The sequence below is a fragment of the Manis pentadactyla genome, chromosome 8 (genome assembly GCF_030020395.1).
Source record: "Manis pentadactyla isolate mManPen7 chromosome 8, mManPen7.hap1, whole genome shotgun sequence".
Taxonomy (NCBI): Eukaryota; Metazoa; Chordata; class Mammalia; order Pholidota; family Manidae; genus Manis; species Manis pentadactyla.
The window spans coordinates 103,626,774-103,643,329 of record NC_080026.1 but is presented as its reverse complement, the minus strand read 5'-3'; the positions used below and the strand labels follow the sequence as shown (position 1 = coordinate 103,643,329).

General features: G+C 37.3%; 1 protein-coding gene across 2 annotated transcripts in view; it reads right to left on the bottom strand.

The window, feature by feature from the left end:
• Positions 1-16,556, bottom strand: part of BTAF1 (B-TFIID TATA-box binding protein associated factor 1) — a 120,870-nt gene that overhangs the window by 22,755 nt on the left and 81,559 nt on the right. For both annotated transcript variants that reach the window (XM_036923354.2, XM_036923435.2), the window contains exons 24-28: positions 15,514-15,715; positions 14,373-14,521; positions 2,147-2,299; positions 1,784-1,905; positions 1,529-1,696 (exon numbers count right to left, since the gene is read on the bottom strand). In XM_036923354.2, coding sequence (XP_036779249.1) covers positions 1,529-1,696; positions 1,784-1,905; positions 2,147-2,299; positions 14,373-14,521; positions 15,514-15,715 — 794 coding nt within the window. The remainder of the gene's footprint in view (positions 1-1,528; positions 1,697-1,783; positions 1,906-2,146; positions 2,300-14,372; positions 14,522-15,513; positions 15,716-16,556) is intronic.

Below are 16,556 nucleotides of genomic sequence, written 5' to 3'. Positions count from 1 at the left end.
ATACAAAATAAAAAAAAAATAACTGCTCTGAGAACAGGAAATGTTCAAGAATCTTACTTCCTAACCAGGTTGGGTACCCCTCAGAAATACTGAGGAAGGCTCTGCTTCCTAAGGGGAATGGGGCTTGGATTATTTTGAGTACTAAAAGAAAATTTACCCTAGGGAAGTTATTAATGTGGGGACCCTAATCAGTTACACATACATGTGTTTGTATCTATACATGAGTTGAATGCAAATACATTTTAATAAATCTTACTGTTCTTGAAAAAAAAAAAAGATGGATCTTTGACTCAAAAGTGGTGGGCACTTGAAATGTACCTGCACACACCTCCTCCCCGGAGACACTATCCTTCCACTACTCCATGTTGTGCTGGCTGGGGCAGAGGGAGCTGTTAATCCCATGTCCCCATCATCACTAAAGAGATGAAGCATGTAAATCAGGTTAAGCTAGTCACAGTATTTTATCCCCTGACTACAAAAGCTGATTTGGGGAGCATGACACAAAGAAGACCAGTCAGTCATCTGTAGCACTGACATACTCATGATGGAAGAGAAATTTTCAGCTGTCAACCTGAGAGAACATGAGCCTAACAGTTTCCATGATCATGTTATCCACAAACAGTAGACCAAAATCCAGCAAATACCAACAGAGCAAGGTATGTATAAGGAGGAAGAGCAAACCAAACTAATCTAGTATATGCCTGAAGCAAGAACTCACCCCTTAAATTCTTAATTTAGTGGATTAATGAATTTCCCATTTGCTTATGCTAGTTTGAGTTGAGTTTCACTTGTAAACGAATGAATTTTAACTAGCAGACACTACAGTATCTTTAAGAGTGTAAGCTGTTGAGCTGACAGTGTTCAAACGCTCATTCTGCCCAGTCAATTATCTGAGTGACCTTGGATTCAGTCCCCATGTTTTAGACTCCTCATCTGTAAATTGGGAACTAACAGTACCCACACCTCATAAAGTGATTGTTAGAATACACAATACACCGTTTTACATAAATGTAGAACAGCTTAGAATACTGCCTAGCCAATAAGTGCTCAATATGTTAACTATTATTAATACAGAAGGGCAGCCAATCTATGGACTAATAGGCAGCAACCTATGACAATCCAAGCTTTAAAAGGTGAATCAAAATCAATGAGATTCTGCTCTTTGAAATATATATTTAGGAACATAAGAGATGTACTGGTTAACAGAGAAAGGGAAAAGCTCTAGAACTCTCATGATGCTATGGTATGGTATGTATGGTAAAGCACTTTTGGGGAGAGGCAAGAAGAGGGAGCTTTTAGGGAAGAAGATGCTATGATCATAAGGCTTCCAAGAAGGAAATAGAGAATGGCTTTGGTTTCTAATAGTTTCCTAGCTCCGATACCTAAAAAGCCCGACTGACTGTTAACAATGGGTAAAGTTTCTATGGCTGACAACCAAAGATGCTAATGGACCTATTTTTAATAAATTTTCTTCTTCCAAACTACATAAAGCAGAAGATTAAACATTTTGGCATTATATAGTTCTTACCTTATTCTTTCAGTAGGAGGTCCAGTATAGTGCAATGGATTGAGATATTCTCTGGAGCAAAATTTACCTACTTCATCCACCCAATGACCTGTTAATGTTGGTGGGCAAACTACCAATGAAGGGAGTGGCATACATTCAGCCAATTTTGATCTTGCATATTCTTGGGCCCTTTACAACAAGACACAATAAATTAACCAGCTTGCTTACACTTCTCAGCATCTGGAAGTCTTCTTTTAAAATAACATTTTAAATTACCTGTGACAATGATCTCCTGCTAATATGCAGATGGACTGTAAAGTCTTTCCTAAACCCATGTCATCACACAGAATCCCATGAAGTTTATACTTATTAAGAAATGCTAACCAGTTCACACCATCCTAAAGGGTTGGGAGACAGAGAAAAATTATAAACATGAAGAGATTATACAAAAAAAATTTTTTTTGTAGAAAACATGTTTACTCATATCAAAAATGTGCGTTTTTTAATAGGTAACAGAGAAATAAATGGTCACAAGACAGTAAACACAAGATTTTATTAAGTCAATTTTTCAAACTCTTTAAGGTACACTTGAAAGGAACAGTCACCAGTCGTACTTACAAGGTAAGTATAAAACTTTACCTGCTGATATTTTCTGAGTTCTGCATTGATCGGTACTGGAATTTTGTAATTTTCTAACTTTTTCCCATCTAACAATTGCTCCAAAAAGTGTCGCTCCTTGGCTTTCAATTGGATTAATTCTTCTGACATATTTGGAGGGTCTGGAATGCCTGCCTAAAATGATTTTTTAAAGTGTATTAAAACTATTTATTCACAGTTTTTTCATCCTCAAATTATGAAATAATTCAAGTCTTATCAAAATGCAGAGAAAAAGCTTTGAAGACTGGAAGAAAAATAGAGTTTAAAGAATTTGACAAATATTGAAACTGCTATAATGAGGCTACTAAATAAACATACTTGAGGTACTTTAAAGAACACAGCCACAATTTAATTTTTTCCACACCATGCATTATTTGATAAAGAGGCAAATAAAGTAACACAGCTTTTTTAAACGTTTTGGTATCATTCATATACAACCACACGAGCAACATTATAGTTACTAGATTCCCCCCATTATCAAGTCCCCACCACATACCCCATTACAGTCACTGCCCATCAGCATAGTAAAATGCTATAGAACCACTACTTTTCTTCTCTCTGTTATACTGCCTTCCCTGTGACCTGCCCCCCCCCCACCTTATGTGTGCTAATACAGGTTATTTTAAGTGAAATGCTGTTAGTGGAGTTTCTCAACTTTAGTGTTACAATGCCCCAGGGTATTAGTTCTTAAAATGTGGTCTGCAGAGTGCTCAGGATCCTCAAGACCTTTTCAAAGGATCACTAAGGTCAAAACTATTTCATAATTAAAAAAACAAAAATCCCAGGATATTGGTTCTTAAAATGTGGTCTGCAGACTGCTCAGGATCGCCAAGACCTTTTCAAAGGATCACTGAGGTCAAAACTATTTCATAATTAAGAAAAAAAAAAAAAAGACATTGTTTGCTTTTTCCACTATGTTGACATTTGCACTGATGCTGCAAAAGTAATGGTGGGCAAAACTGCTTGGGCCTTGGAAAAAATCAAGGCAACAGCATCAACACACCGGTAGTCACGGTATTCCTCACAGCCATGCACAAGCATTAAAAGAAAGGAAAAAAAAAGGTTTCACATAAGAATGTCTTTGAAGCAGTAAAAACAGTTTTATTAAACCTCAACCTTTGAATGTACATCTTTTTAACATTCTCTGCAACAAAATGTGAAATGCACTTACAACACTTGTGCTACATATTAAAGTACAATGTCTTGAAGAAAAGCACTTGTAAAATTTTTAAATTATGAGTTGAGCTAGCCATTTTTTATAAAACATTCTACTTGAATGGGCAGAGAAATTACGGTTATTCTGGGTTGAATATTTAGCTAACATTTTCTCAAATACAGATTTGTCACATCAAGAAAATCAACAGACATAAATTGTAGCCAATGATAAAATTCAATCTTTCAAGAGAAACTTAGCACTGTGAGCTTAACAGCTTCCCAATATTTAAAAAGAATTTCTAGTGGATGATATTAATCAATCTGATTTTTTGTTATTGTATGATGACATGTATCAACATGTAAAAGATTTACATACTAAGTGAACCAGTATTTTCCAAATGACCAATGAATGCATAACATTACAAAATATACATGGTAAAAGGTCTACTCAAAAATGTAAGATAAAACCACCACCACCACCAAAAAAAAAAAGTGTAAGATAAACCATGAATTTTAGTGTAAGAGAGATTACACATTCACTGACAAGATGTTAGATTCAATATTGCACATTAATTTAACAAACTTTCTTTTTGGAGTTTTGGTATGCTACCAAATAAAATATTGAAAATACTACAAAATACTGCTCACTTTTCTAACTACTTATTTGTACAAGATGAACTTTCTTTATGTACCTCAATCCAAGCCACATGTTGCAACAGACTGAATGCCCAAGCAAATACAGGAATTCAGCTATGTATATTAGGATAGACATAAAAGGTATTTGCAAAAATGTCAAACAATGTCACTTTTCTAACTTTTTTTAGAAAGTTATTTTTCATGAAAAAATGTTACTTATGATAACACCTAATGGATTTTATTTATATGAATTACTACATCTTTTTACATTTCTCTTTCAATTTCTACTATAGGAAGTATGCTAAACAAAAGCTCTTTGGGGTTTTCTATTTTTAAGAATGTTAAAAGGTCCTCAGACCAAAAAGTTTGAGAACTTACTACCCTTTGGTGTCTCTAAAGTTAAGAAATGTAAAATTATGGAAACATTATTTAATTAAAATATATGTTCTATATAGCACCAGAAATAGTATAAGAATGAGGTATGAACATGGAGTCTTAAAAATGACTGCACATTCTATTTTCAAAAGGTTTCAGAATTAACAACTTTAGTAAGACAGCAACTATCATTTTATTATATCTAATAGCACAATGATAATCATCAAGATGAGGTCTTTCTGCACAATGCTTTATAAAGTAGTAACAGAATCTTCATTTATCCTCACAGAACTTTTAATAAACAACAATCACACATAAGGTCCATTTCCTAACAATGATACCCTAAGCCCAAGAGTCATAAATACTGTTCAGTGCCAAGAGCCCTTCCTGTGAGTGTGCACTTCACTCCAATACCTATAAAATCAGCAAGGGTTTACTAATGGTGCAGGGAACTGAAGCCTCTTTCAAAATGGCTGGTAGATATTCTGAATCCCTGACAATCTTTCAGTAAAAACATGATTTCTTCTGATGAAGATGTAACAGAAGAAATCAAGATAAAGTGGAAAAGGAATGAATTTGCATGACATTCTTATTTCTATTGCTATGTCTTCAAAACTCATTAACTTTTCTTCTGCAATGTCCAGTCTATTAAACCCATCCAGTGTGTCTTTACTTATAACTGTATTTTCCATCTCAATAAATTAAATCTGGATCATTCTTATATCTTCATTTTGCTCATTACACTCATGCTTTTCTCTACCTTCCTGAATATATGGGGTGTTATCTGAATATCCTTGTCTACTAATTCCATTATCTGGGTCATTTCAGGATCTGTTTCTATTGACTGACTTTTCTCCTGGTGATTGCAAATATTTTCATACCCAGTAATTCTTTGGTGGGTGCCAAACATTGTAAGTTTTACATTGTTGGGTGCTGGATTTTTTTCAGTTTAAATATCCTAGGACTTCTTTCTGGGACTACTTAAATCACTTGAAATTAACTTGACCCATTTAAGGCCTGCTTTTTTAATGTGGATCCAAATCGGTCTTTTGTCAAGGGTTAATTTGGTCCCACTACTGAGGCAGTATACTTCTGAGGATGATACGCGAAGCACTATATGGTAGGTCTTTTCACTTAGCTTATTGGAAACATTAACTATTCCTGGCCCTGTGTCTGCTCTGGGACTTGTTATACCTACTTCTTTCTATGATATCTCCCTTTAGTTTCAAACATATATTCTCTTACATATGCCCAGATTAATACACACATTTGCCCAACCTTTGTGGGAACCTCTGGCCTTACAAATTCTATCCATCTTGTCCTCCCTGTACTCTGAACTCCTGACTCTTCCAATTTGGCAAGACTTCTAGGCTCTGTGTAGGTTTCACTTCCTTGTCCTACAGCCTGGAAACTCACTCTAGCCAGTAAGCTAGTGCACTACACTGTTTCCCTTTTCTCATGAATCACTATCCTGTGCTACCTGTTCAACATCTGAAAACTACTGTTTGATTCATTTTGTCTGGTTTTCCAGTCAATGTGGGAGAATAAATCTAGTCCCTGTTTCTCTATAATGGCCAGAAGCAAAATATGCATCACCTTCTTATAATTTTTTTTTGGTATATTAATCTACAATTACATGAAGAACATTATGTTTACTAGGCTCGCCCCTTCACGAAGTCAACCCCAAAAACCCCATTAGTCACTGTCCATCAGCGTAGTAAGATGCTACAGAATCCCTACTTGTCTTCTCTGTGTTACACAGTCCTCCCCGTGCCTTCCCCCCACTATACATGCTAATTGTAATGCCCCCTTTCTTTTTCCCCACCCTTATCCCTCCATTCCCACCCATCCTCCTCAGTCCCTTTCCCATTGGTAACTGTTAGTCCATTCTTGGGTTCTGTGATTCTGCTGCTGTTTTGTTCCTTCAGTTTTTCTTTGTTCTTGTACTCCACATATGAGTGAAATCATTTGGTACTTGTCTCTCTCTGCCTGTCTTATTTCACTGAGCATAATACCCTCTAGCTCCATCCATGTTGTTGCAAATGGTAGGAATTGTCTTCTTCTTATAGCTGAATAGTATTCCATTGTGTATATGTACCACATCTTCTTTATCCATTCATCTACTGATGGACACTTGGGTTGCTTCCATTTCTTGGCTATTGTAAATAGTGCTGCGATAAACATAGGGGTGCATCTGTCTTTTTCAAACTGGGCTGCTGCATTCCTGGGGTAAATTCCTAGAAGTGGAATTCCTGGGTCAAATGGTATGTCTATTTTGAGCATTTTGAGGAATCTCCATACTGTTTTCCACAATGATTGAACTAATTTCCTCCACCAGCAGTGTAGGAGGGTTCCCTTTTCTCCACAACCTCGCCAACATTTGTTGTTGTTTGTCTTTTGGATGGTGGCGATCCTTACTGGTGTGAGGTGATATCTCATTGTGCTTTTAATTTGCATTTCCCGGATGGTTATTGATGTGGAGCATCTTTTCATGTGTCTGTTGGCCATCTGAATTTCTTCCTTAGAGAACTGTCTATTCAGCTCCTCTGCCCATTTTTTAATTGGATTATTTGCTTTTTGTTTGTTGAGGTGTGTGGCTCTTTACATATTTTGGATGTCAGCCCTTTATCGGACCTGTCATTTATGAATATACTCTCCCATACTGTAGGATGCCTTTCTGTTCTACTGATGGTGTCCTTTGCTGTACAGAAGCTTTTCAGCTTGATATAGTCCCACTTGTTCATTTTTGCTTTTGTTTCCCTTGCCCGGGGAGAAATGTTCACAAAGAAATTGCTCATGTTTATGTCTAAGAGATTTTTGCCTATGTTTTTTTCTAAGAGTTTTATGGTTTCATGACTTACATTCAAGTCTTTGATCAATTTCGAATTTACTTTTGTGTATGGGGTTAGACAGTGATCCAGTTTAATTCTCTTACAAGTAGCTGTCCAGGTTTGCCAGCACGATCTGTTGAAGAGACTGTTATTTCCCCATTGTATGTCCATGGCTCCTTTATCGAATATTAATTGACCATATATGTTTGGGTTAATGTTTGGAGTCTCTATTCTGTTCCACTGGTCTGTGGCTCTGTTCTTGTGCCAGTACCAAATTGTCTTGATTACTGTGGCTTTGTAGTAGAGCTTGAAGTTGGGGAGCGAGATCCCCCCACTTTATTCTTCCTTCTCAGGATTGCTTTGGCTATTTGGGGTCTTTGGTGGTTCCATATGAATTTTAGAACTATTTGTTCCAGTTTGTTGAAGAATGCTGTTGGTATTTTGATAGGAATTGCATTGAATCTGTATATTGCTTTGGGCAGGCTAGCCATTTTGACTATATTAATTCTTCCTAGCCAGGAGCATGGGATGAGTTTCCATTTGTTAGTGTCCTCTTTAATTTCTGTTAAGTGTCTTACAGTTTTCAGGGTATAGGTCTTTCACTACCTTGGTTAGGTTTATTCCTAGGTATTTTATTCTTTTTGATGCTATTGTGAATGAAATTGTTTTCCTGATTTCTCTTTCTGTTAGTTCATTGTTAGTGTATAGGAAAGCCACAGATTTCTGTGTGTTAATTTTGTATCCTGTAACTCTGCTGAATTCTGATATTAGTTCCAGTAGTTTTGGTATGGAGTCTTTAGGGTTTTTTATGTACAATATCATGTCATCTGCAAATAGTGACAGTTTAACTTCTTCTTTACCAATCTGGATTCCTTGTATTTCTTTGTTTTGTCTAATTGCCGTGGCTAGGACCTCCAGTACTTTATTGAATAACAGTGGGCAGAGTGGGCATCCCTGTCTTGTTCCCAATCTCAGAGGAAAAGCTTTCAGCTTCTCGCTGTTCAGTATGATGTTGGCTGTGGGTTTATCATATATGGCCTTTATTATGTTGAGGTACTTGCCCTCTATACCCACTGTGTTCAGAGTTTTTATCATGAATGGATGTTGAATTTTGTCGAATGCTTTTTCAGCATCTATGGAGATGATCATGTGGTTTTTGCCCTTTTTGTTTATATGGTGGACGATGAGGATGGATTTTCGAATGTTGTAATATTGTACCATCCTTGCATCCCTGGGATGAATCCCACTTGGTCCTTGTGTATGATCCTTTTGATGTATTTTTGAATTCGGTTTGCTAATATTTTGTTGAGTATTTTTGCATCTACGTTCATCAGGGATATTGGTCTGTACTTTTCTTTTTTGGCGGGGTCTTTGCCTGGTTTTGGTATTAGGGTGATGTTGGCTTCATAGAATGAGTTTGGGAGTATTCCCTCCTCTTCTGTGTTTTGGAAAACTTTAAGGAGAATGGATATTATGTCTTCTCTGTATGTCTGATAAAATTCCGAGGTAAATCCATTTGGCCCGGGGATTTTGTTCCTGGGTAGTTTTTTGATTACCGCTTCAATTTCGTTGCTGGTAATTGGTTTGTTTAGATTTTCTGTTTCTTTCTGGGTCAGTCTTGGAAGGTTGTATTTTTCTAGGAAGTTGTCCATTTCTCCTAGGTTTTCTGGCTTGTTAGCATATAGGTTTTCATAGTACTCTCTAATAATTGTTTGTATTTCTGTGGGGTATGTCGTGATTTTTCCTTTCTTGTTTCTGACTCTGTTGATGTGTGTTGATTCTCTTTTTCTCTTAATAAGTCTGGCTAGAGGCTTATCTATTTGGTTTATTTTCTCAAAGAACCAGCTCTTGGTTTCACTGATTTTTTTTCTATTGTTTTATTCTTCACAATTTTATTTATTTCTTCTCTGATCTTTATTATGTCCCTCCTTCTGCTGAATTAAAGCCTTATTTGTTCTTCTTTTTCCAGTTTCGATAATTGTGATGTTAGACTATTCATTTGGGATTGTTCTTCCTTCTTTAAATATGCCTGTATTGCTATATACTTTCCTCTTAAGACTGCTTTCACTGCGTCCCACAGAAGTTGGGGCTTTGTGCTGTTGTCATTTGTTTCCATATATTGCTTGATATCTATTTTAATTTGGTTGTTGATCCATTGATTATTTAGGAGCATGTTGTTAAGCCTCTATGTGTTTGTGAGCCTTTTTGCTTTCTTTGTACAATTTATTTCTAGCTTTATACCTTTGTGGTCTGAAAAGTTGGTTGGTAGGATTTCAACCCTTTTGAATTTATTGAGGTTCTTTTTGTGGCCTAGTATGTGGTCTATTCTGGAGAATGTTCTGTGTGCACTTGAGAAGAATGTTTATCCTGTTGCTTTTGGATGTAGAGTTCTGTAGATGTCTATTAGGTCCATCTGTTCTGGTATTCTGTTCAGTGCCTCTGTGTCCTTACTTATTTTCTGTCTGACGGATCTATCCTTTGGAGTGAGTAGTGTGTTAAAGTCTCCCAAAATGAATGCATTGCATTCTATTTCATCCTTTAATTCTGTTAGTATTTGTTTCACATATGTTGGTGCTCCTGCATTGGGTGCATATATATTTATAATGGTTACATTCTCTTGTTGGACTGATCCCTTTATCATTATGTAATGTCCTTCTTTATCTCGTTATTTTCTTTGTTTTGAAGTCTATTTTGTCTTGATACTAGTACTGTAACACCTTTTTTCTCCCTGTTGTTTGCAAGAAATATCTTTTTCCATCCCTTGACTTTTAGTCTGTGCATGTCTTTGGGTTTAAGGTGAGTCTCTTGTAAGCAGCATACAGATGGGTCTTGCTTTTTTATCCATTCTATTACTCTGTGTCTTTTGATTGGTGTATTCAGTCCATTTACATTTAGGGTGATTATTGAAAGATATGTACTTATTGCCATTGCAGGCTTTAGGTTCGTGGTTCCCAAAGGTTCAAAGTTAGCTTCTTTACTATCTTACTGTCTAACTTAACTCACTTATTGAGCTATTATAAACACTGTCTGGTGATTCTTTATTTCTCTCCCTTCTTATTCCTTCTCCTCCATTCTTCACATGTTGGGTGTTTTGTTCTGTGCTCTTCTGTGTTTCCTTTGACTGCTTTTGTGGGTAGTTGATTTTATTTTTTGTCTTTAGTTAGTATTTGGTTGGTCTTCTTTCTTTCCTGTGATTTTTTCTCTGGTGACATCTATTTAGCCTTAGAAGTGCTCCCATCTAGAGCAGTCCCTCTAAAATACCCTGTAGAGGTGGTTTGTGGGAGGCAAATTCCCTCAACTTTTGCTTGTCTGGGAATTGTTTAATCCCTCCTTCATATTTAAATAATTGTGCTGGATACAGTATTCTTGGTTCGAGGCCCTTCTTTTTCATTGTATTAAATATATCATGCCATTCTCTTCTGGCTTGTAGGGTTTCTGTCAAGAAGTCTGATGTTAGCCTGATGGGTTTTCCTTTATAGGTGACCTTTTTCTCTCTAGCTGCCTTTAAAACTCTTTCTTTGTCCTTGTTCTTTGCCATTTTAATTATTATGTGTCTTGGTGTTGTCCTCCTTGGATCCTTTCTGTTGGGAGTTCTCTGTATTTCGGTGGTCTGTTCAATTATTTCCTCCCCCAGTTTGGGGAAGTTTTCAGCAATTATTTCTTCTAGGACACTTTCTATCCCTTTTGCTCTCTCTTGTTCTTCTCGTACCCCTATAATGCGAATATTGTTCCATTTGGATTGGTCACACAGTTCTCTTCAATATTCTTTCATTGCTGGAGAGCCTTTCATCTCTCTCTGCATCATCTTCTCTGTGTTCCTATTCTCTGATTTCTATTCCATTAAAGGCCTCTTGCACCTCATCCAGTCTGTTCTTAAGTGCTTCAAGAGATTGTTTCATTTCTGTAATCTCCCTCCAGACTTCATCCCTTAGCTCTTGTATATTTCTCTGCAGATCCATCAGCATGGTTATGACCTTTATTTTGAATTCTTTTTCTGGGAGATTGGTTAGGTCTATCTTCCTCAGCCCTCTCAGGGGTTGTCTGGACTATTTTGGACTGGACTAAATTCTTCTATCTTTTCATGGTGATGGAGGTAGCTATAGGCCGGTAGCACGTGTGTCAGTTGGGAGAACAAAGTCCTTTCCTGCTTGCTGGTCATCTTGTCCTTCTCTGCTGCCTGTGTCAGTTACCCGCACTCCTGGAGCAGCTTCCAGGTTAATCCCTAAGCTGCTGTGGGCGGGGACTCCCATCAGAGTAGCACAGTGCCCTGCGGGGAGGGGCAGGCGTGCCGGGTGCGCTCTCCCATGAAAGTGGCGCCTCTGCTGGGCAGCTGTGTGCCAACAGCAGCCTTTGGGTTTAGCTCGGGCAGCTGTGCACCGGGCTGAGCGGCTGCTGGGGATGCGGCTGCTCCTCCACCAGCTCCTGCAGGCCGCTGGCGCGTGCAGGCCACTTGGTCGCCACTGCTGCGGGTTCGTTCGGGCTGCTCCCGGTCCCCTCTGGTGCTGCAACTGCAGGCTCACGCAGGCTGCTCCTGGCCCCTTCTGGCGCTGCTGCCGTGGGCTCATGCATGCCGTTCTGTTGCCGCTGCTGGCCCACGCAGCCAGCTCCAAGCCGCTGTCACGGCCTCGCACAGGCATCTCCCAGGCTCCTCTGGCACTGCCTCCCCTGGCGCGTGCTGCCGCTCTCCCAGTACTGGGCCCATGTGTCGGGGTCTGCGCCAGTTGGGGGAATGACTAGCAGGCTGCTTATCACCGTGAGGGGCTTCAGAGCTGCACTGCCACCCAGGGGGTTAGGTCGTCTAGAGTTCCCTGGATTCCCAGCAGCTGGGGTGTATGTGTCAAGACGACTTCGTCCACCTGTGAGGTCCCGGTCCCTTTAAGACTTGCAAAAAGTACTCACTTTTCTTTTGTCTCAGGGGCTCCAGTTGCGGGGACCTGCTCGCAGGTTTTGCTTTTCCGTTTCTCTAATATCCAGCACCCCGTGCACCGTGTGTCTGCACTCCTGGTGCAGATTTCTAGAGCTGGTTGTTTAGCAGTCCTGGGCTTTCACTCCCTCCCCGCTCCAACTCCTTTCTTCCCGCCAGGGTCTGGGGTAGGGGGACATTCGGTTCCCGCTGGGCTGCGGCTTATATCTTACCCGCTTCGTGTGATGCTGAGTTCTCGCAGATGTAGATGTAGCCTGGCTGTTGTACTGTATCCACTGGTGTCTCTTTTAGGAATAGTTGTATTTGTTGTAGTTTCAAAAATATGTATGTTTTTGGGAGAAGATTTCCGAACTACTCACAGTGCCATCTTGGCTCCTCCTACCTTCTTATAATTTTTACATCTATCAAAGGGAAACTCTATCTCTAAAACTTAAAATCTCCTTTCTTTGCCAATTTATCAAGTACTGTCATTCTTTAAAAAAAAGAAGTTTAGATCCTTTATCATCTTACAAGATGTGGGATCTCTTTTAGGGCACTTCCATTTTAATCCACATTCAAAAGGCTGTTAAACTGATTTTCCTAAAATACTGCCTTCAGCTTAGACTAATTTTTCTAAAACACTGCTTTCATCATCTACTCCTTCGTTCAAAGAACACGTGATGGTTTCCATCACTCACTGATTCCCAAAGCTGAAAATTGCCAAAGGGGCTAAGTATAACCAATTTAGTTTACAGATAAGATGATGCAAGGCCCAAGTGTTCCCAGATATGAATAAGCCCTAGGAAGCAGAGGATGGAAACAACCTTGGAAATGTCAGTTTCGTCTTTTGATTCTGGGTCTAGTTATTTTTACTTTTCTTTTTTGGTCACAGTGGTTTTCCATTTTTTATTGTGGAATAAAATATTCATGCAGAGATTATATATAAACAAATGTACAATTTAATATATTATAAAACAGACACCTTTATAACTATTACCAGATCAAGAAAAATAGGTCTGCCATCATCTTAAAAGATCCCATGGTCTCCTTCCCAATGATAACGCACTCTCCTTTCCCCAAGAGATAATCACTTTACTGTCACAACAATTTCTTACTTTTCTTTATACCTTTTACCCATATGCATGCATCCCATACAATTTTGCCTAGTTCTGAACTTCACAAAAATGGAATCTTATGTTAATCTATACTTTGTTCATTTATTGCAGTATAATTATCCACAGTTAACATATTTACTCTGCCAATGATGAACATTTGAGTGGTGTTAAGACTACTATAAATGATGCTGTAATAATTATTCTTGAAGCTGTGTCTTGGTACACATATATGAATTTCTTTATGATATATATACCTAGGATGAATTTGATAGGTAATCAGGATGGAAATCTTCAACTTTATCAGGTATAGTCAAACTTTTTTTCTAGGCTCATACTTTGATGGTAGGAATGAAAAATGGTACAGTTACTTTGGAAAAATAGTTTGGCAGTGTCTTAAATAGCTAAATATCATATGACACAGTGATTCCATTCTTAGATGTCTGCTCAAAAGAAATAAAACTATATGTCCACACGAAGACTTATATGTGCATGTTCATAGTAGCATCATTCATAATAGTCAAAAGCTGGTAACAATCCAAAAGCCCATCAACTGGTGAATGGATAAACAAAATATGTTATATCTATACAATGGAGTACTTATTCAGCCATAAAAAGGAAGTACTGATACATACTACAACATTGATGGAAAGTATATCTACATATTTCCCAAATTATAATACTAAAATCCCATTAAAATATTTCAAGTGCCTTGGTGAGAAGGTCCTAGCTCTTTCTTTTCTTCAAACCACCTCTATTCCATGCATAGGCTATATACATTATTTCTGCCACACATACTATTCTGGAGAATGTACTACAAAATTCTCCAACATGAGCCTTCTTGTCTGTTTTCCCCATATTCCCATAGAGACTTCATTGGCTTTTTTACACTTTCAATTATCATCTCTCAAATTTACCTTCAGCACAGAATCTTTACCTCAATGTTACCAGGGATACTTAGGAACAACTCTATTTCTAGTGTAACATCAATGAATTATCATTCTTTTAGGAACCAATTTTACTTAAAACCCATTTGATTAAAAAAAAGTTATCCATTAATGTGTAAAATTCTTACTTGTAATGTAAAAATATTTAAAATCTTTTTTTTAACCTGACATGTTCCTTTAAAAGGATTACAATTATTATGGATGACATTATAGAAAACATTAAGTCTATAAACTGTATCTTCAACTTACCTCAAGTGGCATAAGTCTAATTAGGGTTGCAAAGCACTGTGTAGCCATGAATCTTACACTGTCTGTCTGATCACTCATTCTTCCCAACACAGGCACAACTAAAAGGACAATATATGGAACAATACCAACATCCAATTGTTCCATTACACCTGAATAAATTATTAAGGAAATTTCCAAATGGTTAGTGGCAGATGTTTTCACAAACTGACAAACTAAGACTAACTTCTAAAAGAGTTCCTCATTTTCTCACCTGTATTACTGAGAGAATAGACTGTCCATAAAGGTCTATGATCTAATTATAATAGCATTTGCACACTGTTATTTCTTTGTAAACATCATGTAACTTTCTCTTAATTAAGAATATAAAATTATGTTTTTCACCTGAGGAAGGTTGGAGGGAAGCTTTACTACTAAGATCTTTTCCAAAGAGAAATTCCTACAAGTTTCTAGAATTCTAATACCAAAATAAAATGAGTTACACTGCAAGCAAGGGAGCACAATTTAGTGTCACTTAAAGGTTAATTCCAAATTTCCACCAGGATCTTGACAATCATAAACTGGACACAGCGAGCCCAGCAAGTTCAGTCCTCCTGCAATCTTCAGCAGGAGATATCTAAACCAGAGTTTCTACTGATTTGATCCCCATCCATCTTTCTTGCTGGTAGAAATATCTTTCAGGTACTTTTGAGTTAAAGAATTTCAGTGGATGCCATTCCCTTAGAAAAGAGCTTGCCTGCACATTTCTAGTCATTTTCCACCCAAGTAATGAACTTTGGAAACATAGTATGTTTAGAAGGACTATTTACATAGTATCTGATTAACATTAATAAAACACTGATTATAAACCAAATAAGTAGGTCACTTATGATCTAAATACATAGTGCATTAAATACATAAAATTATTTTTGCCTATTAAAAAGATCTCTTAAAACAACTATTCTTCAAACTTTGTGTGAAAATTTTTATAAATTTAAGTATGTTTGTAATGTATTTATAATATAAAAATACTTCAAAAGAGTAAAAAAGTTTTCTTTTTGGAACAAGGTAGGTTACATATGTGTATATTTGAAGAACTTATTTTAGACAACCTAAAATAACATGAATATAATTCCTGATAATTTGTCAAAATATAAAAGGATACAGGCAAGTGCTTCAATCGCACCCTCTTGTTTGATATTGTCATCAATTGCTCCCAGCCATGGAAGAACCTTCTCCAAAAAAATATTCATTGTTTCCATAGTAGCTATTTTGCTCATGACGCCTACACAACGAGCAGCCATGTGTCTCACTGCAGTGCTGGGGTACTGAAGGCACATATAAAGATGAGGCAAATGCTGTACCAACTACAAACAAAAAGTTCAAAACAATAAATACTTGTTAGAGTATCTACTCTTTAAAATATAATAGCCCATACTTAGAGATTCTAAATATTCTAAGTGACTCTAAATTCAAGAATACCACCAATTACTTCAGAACATAGCTGTCAAAATATTATCAATAAAAAATTAACCTAAATCCAAAATAAGGTATCAAGACTTTTTTAAGAAGAAAAAAAAGGTGCAAAACTCCCCTGTATAATATCCCTTCTTAGGCATTAGGGAACACTTGATTTCTTTCAAATATTAATAGGGAATGCATCAAAAGGCACCTGCAAGGTTTCCCACTGAGGTTGGGAAAGTGACACCACCCATTACCAGCCACTTCCAAAATTGGGAGCACTGGCTTAGCTTTAGGTATATACTTTTTACTCACTGGTTGAAGTGATGCTTATTTTGTTCAAGGCACTATACTTTGGTAAATAGCTTCCACTTTAAGTTCCTGGCTTACCATAGGCATTATGATCACAACAGCATAATATATCCCATTGTTAACTGTCAGCTCTGTGAACACTAAGATTAATGTCGATGAGAGCCAGATATCTGCTCAACAGACTAGCCTTACAGCTCAGTCGGGATGCATGTTGTTGAACATGGAGGGAAGACCATATGGATGGATTCTGTCCTTTTTTACTAATGATAAATCAGCAAAACTTAACAAGTAATAAGATATACTGTATAGACAGAAAAAGTTCATTATTCTAGAGTCTCCCTTTTAGGTTAATATGAATAGATACTTGGAACTAGCACCCTTCAAAGCAAGATAAATTGCAGAGAGCTTCCTATTGCAGTTATATGGAAGGAATAC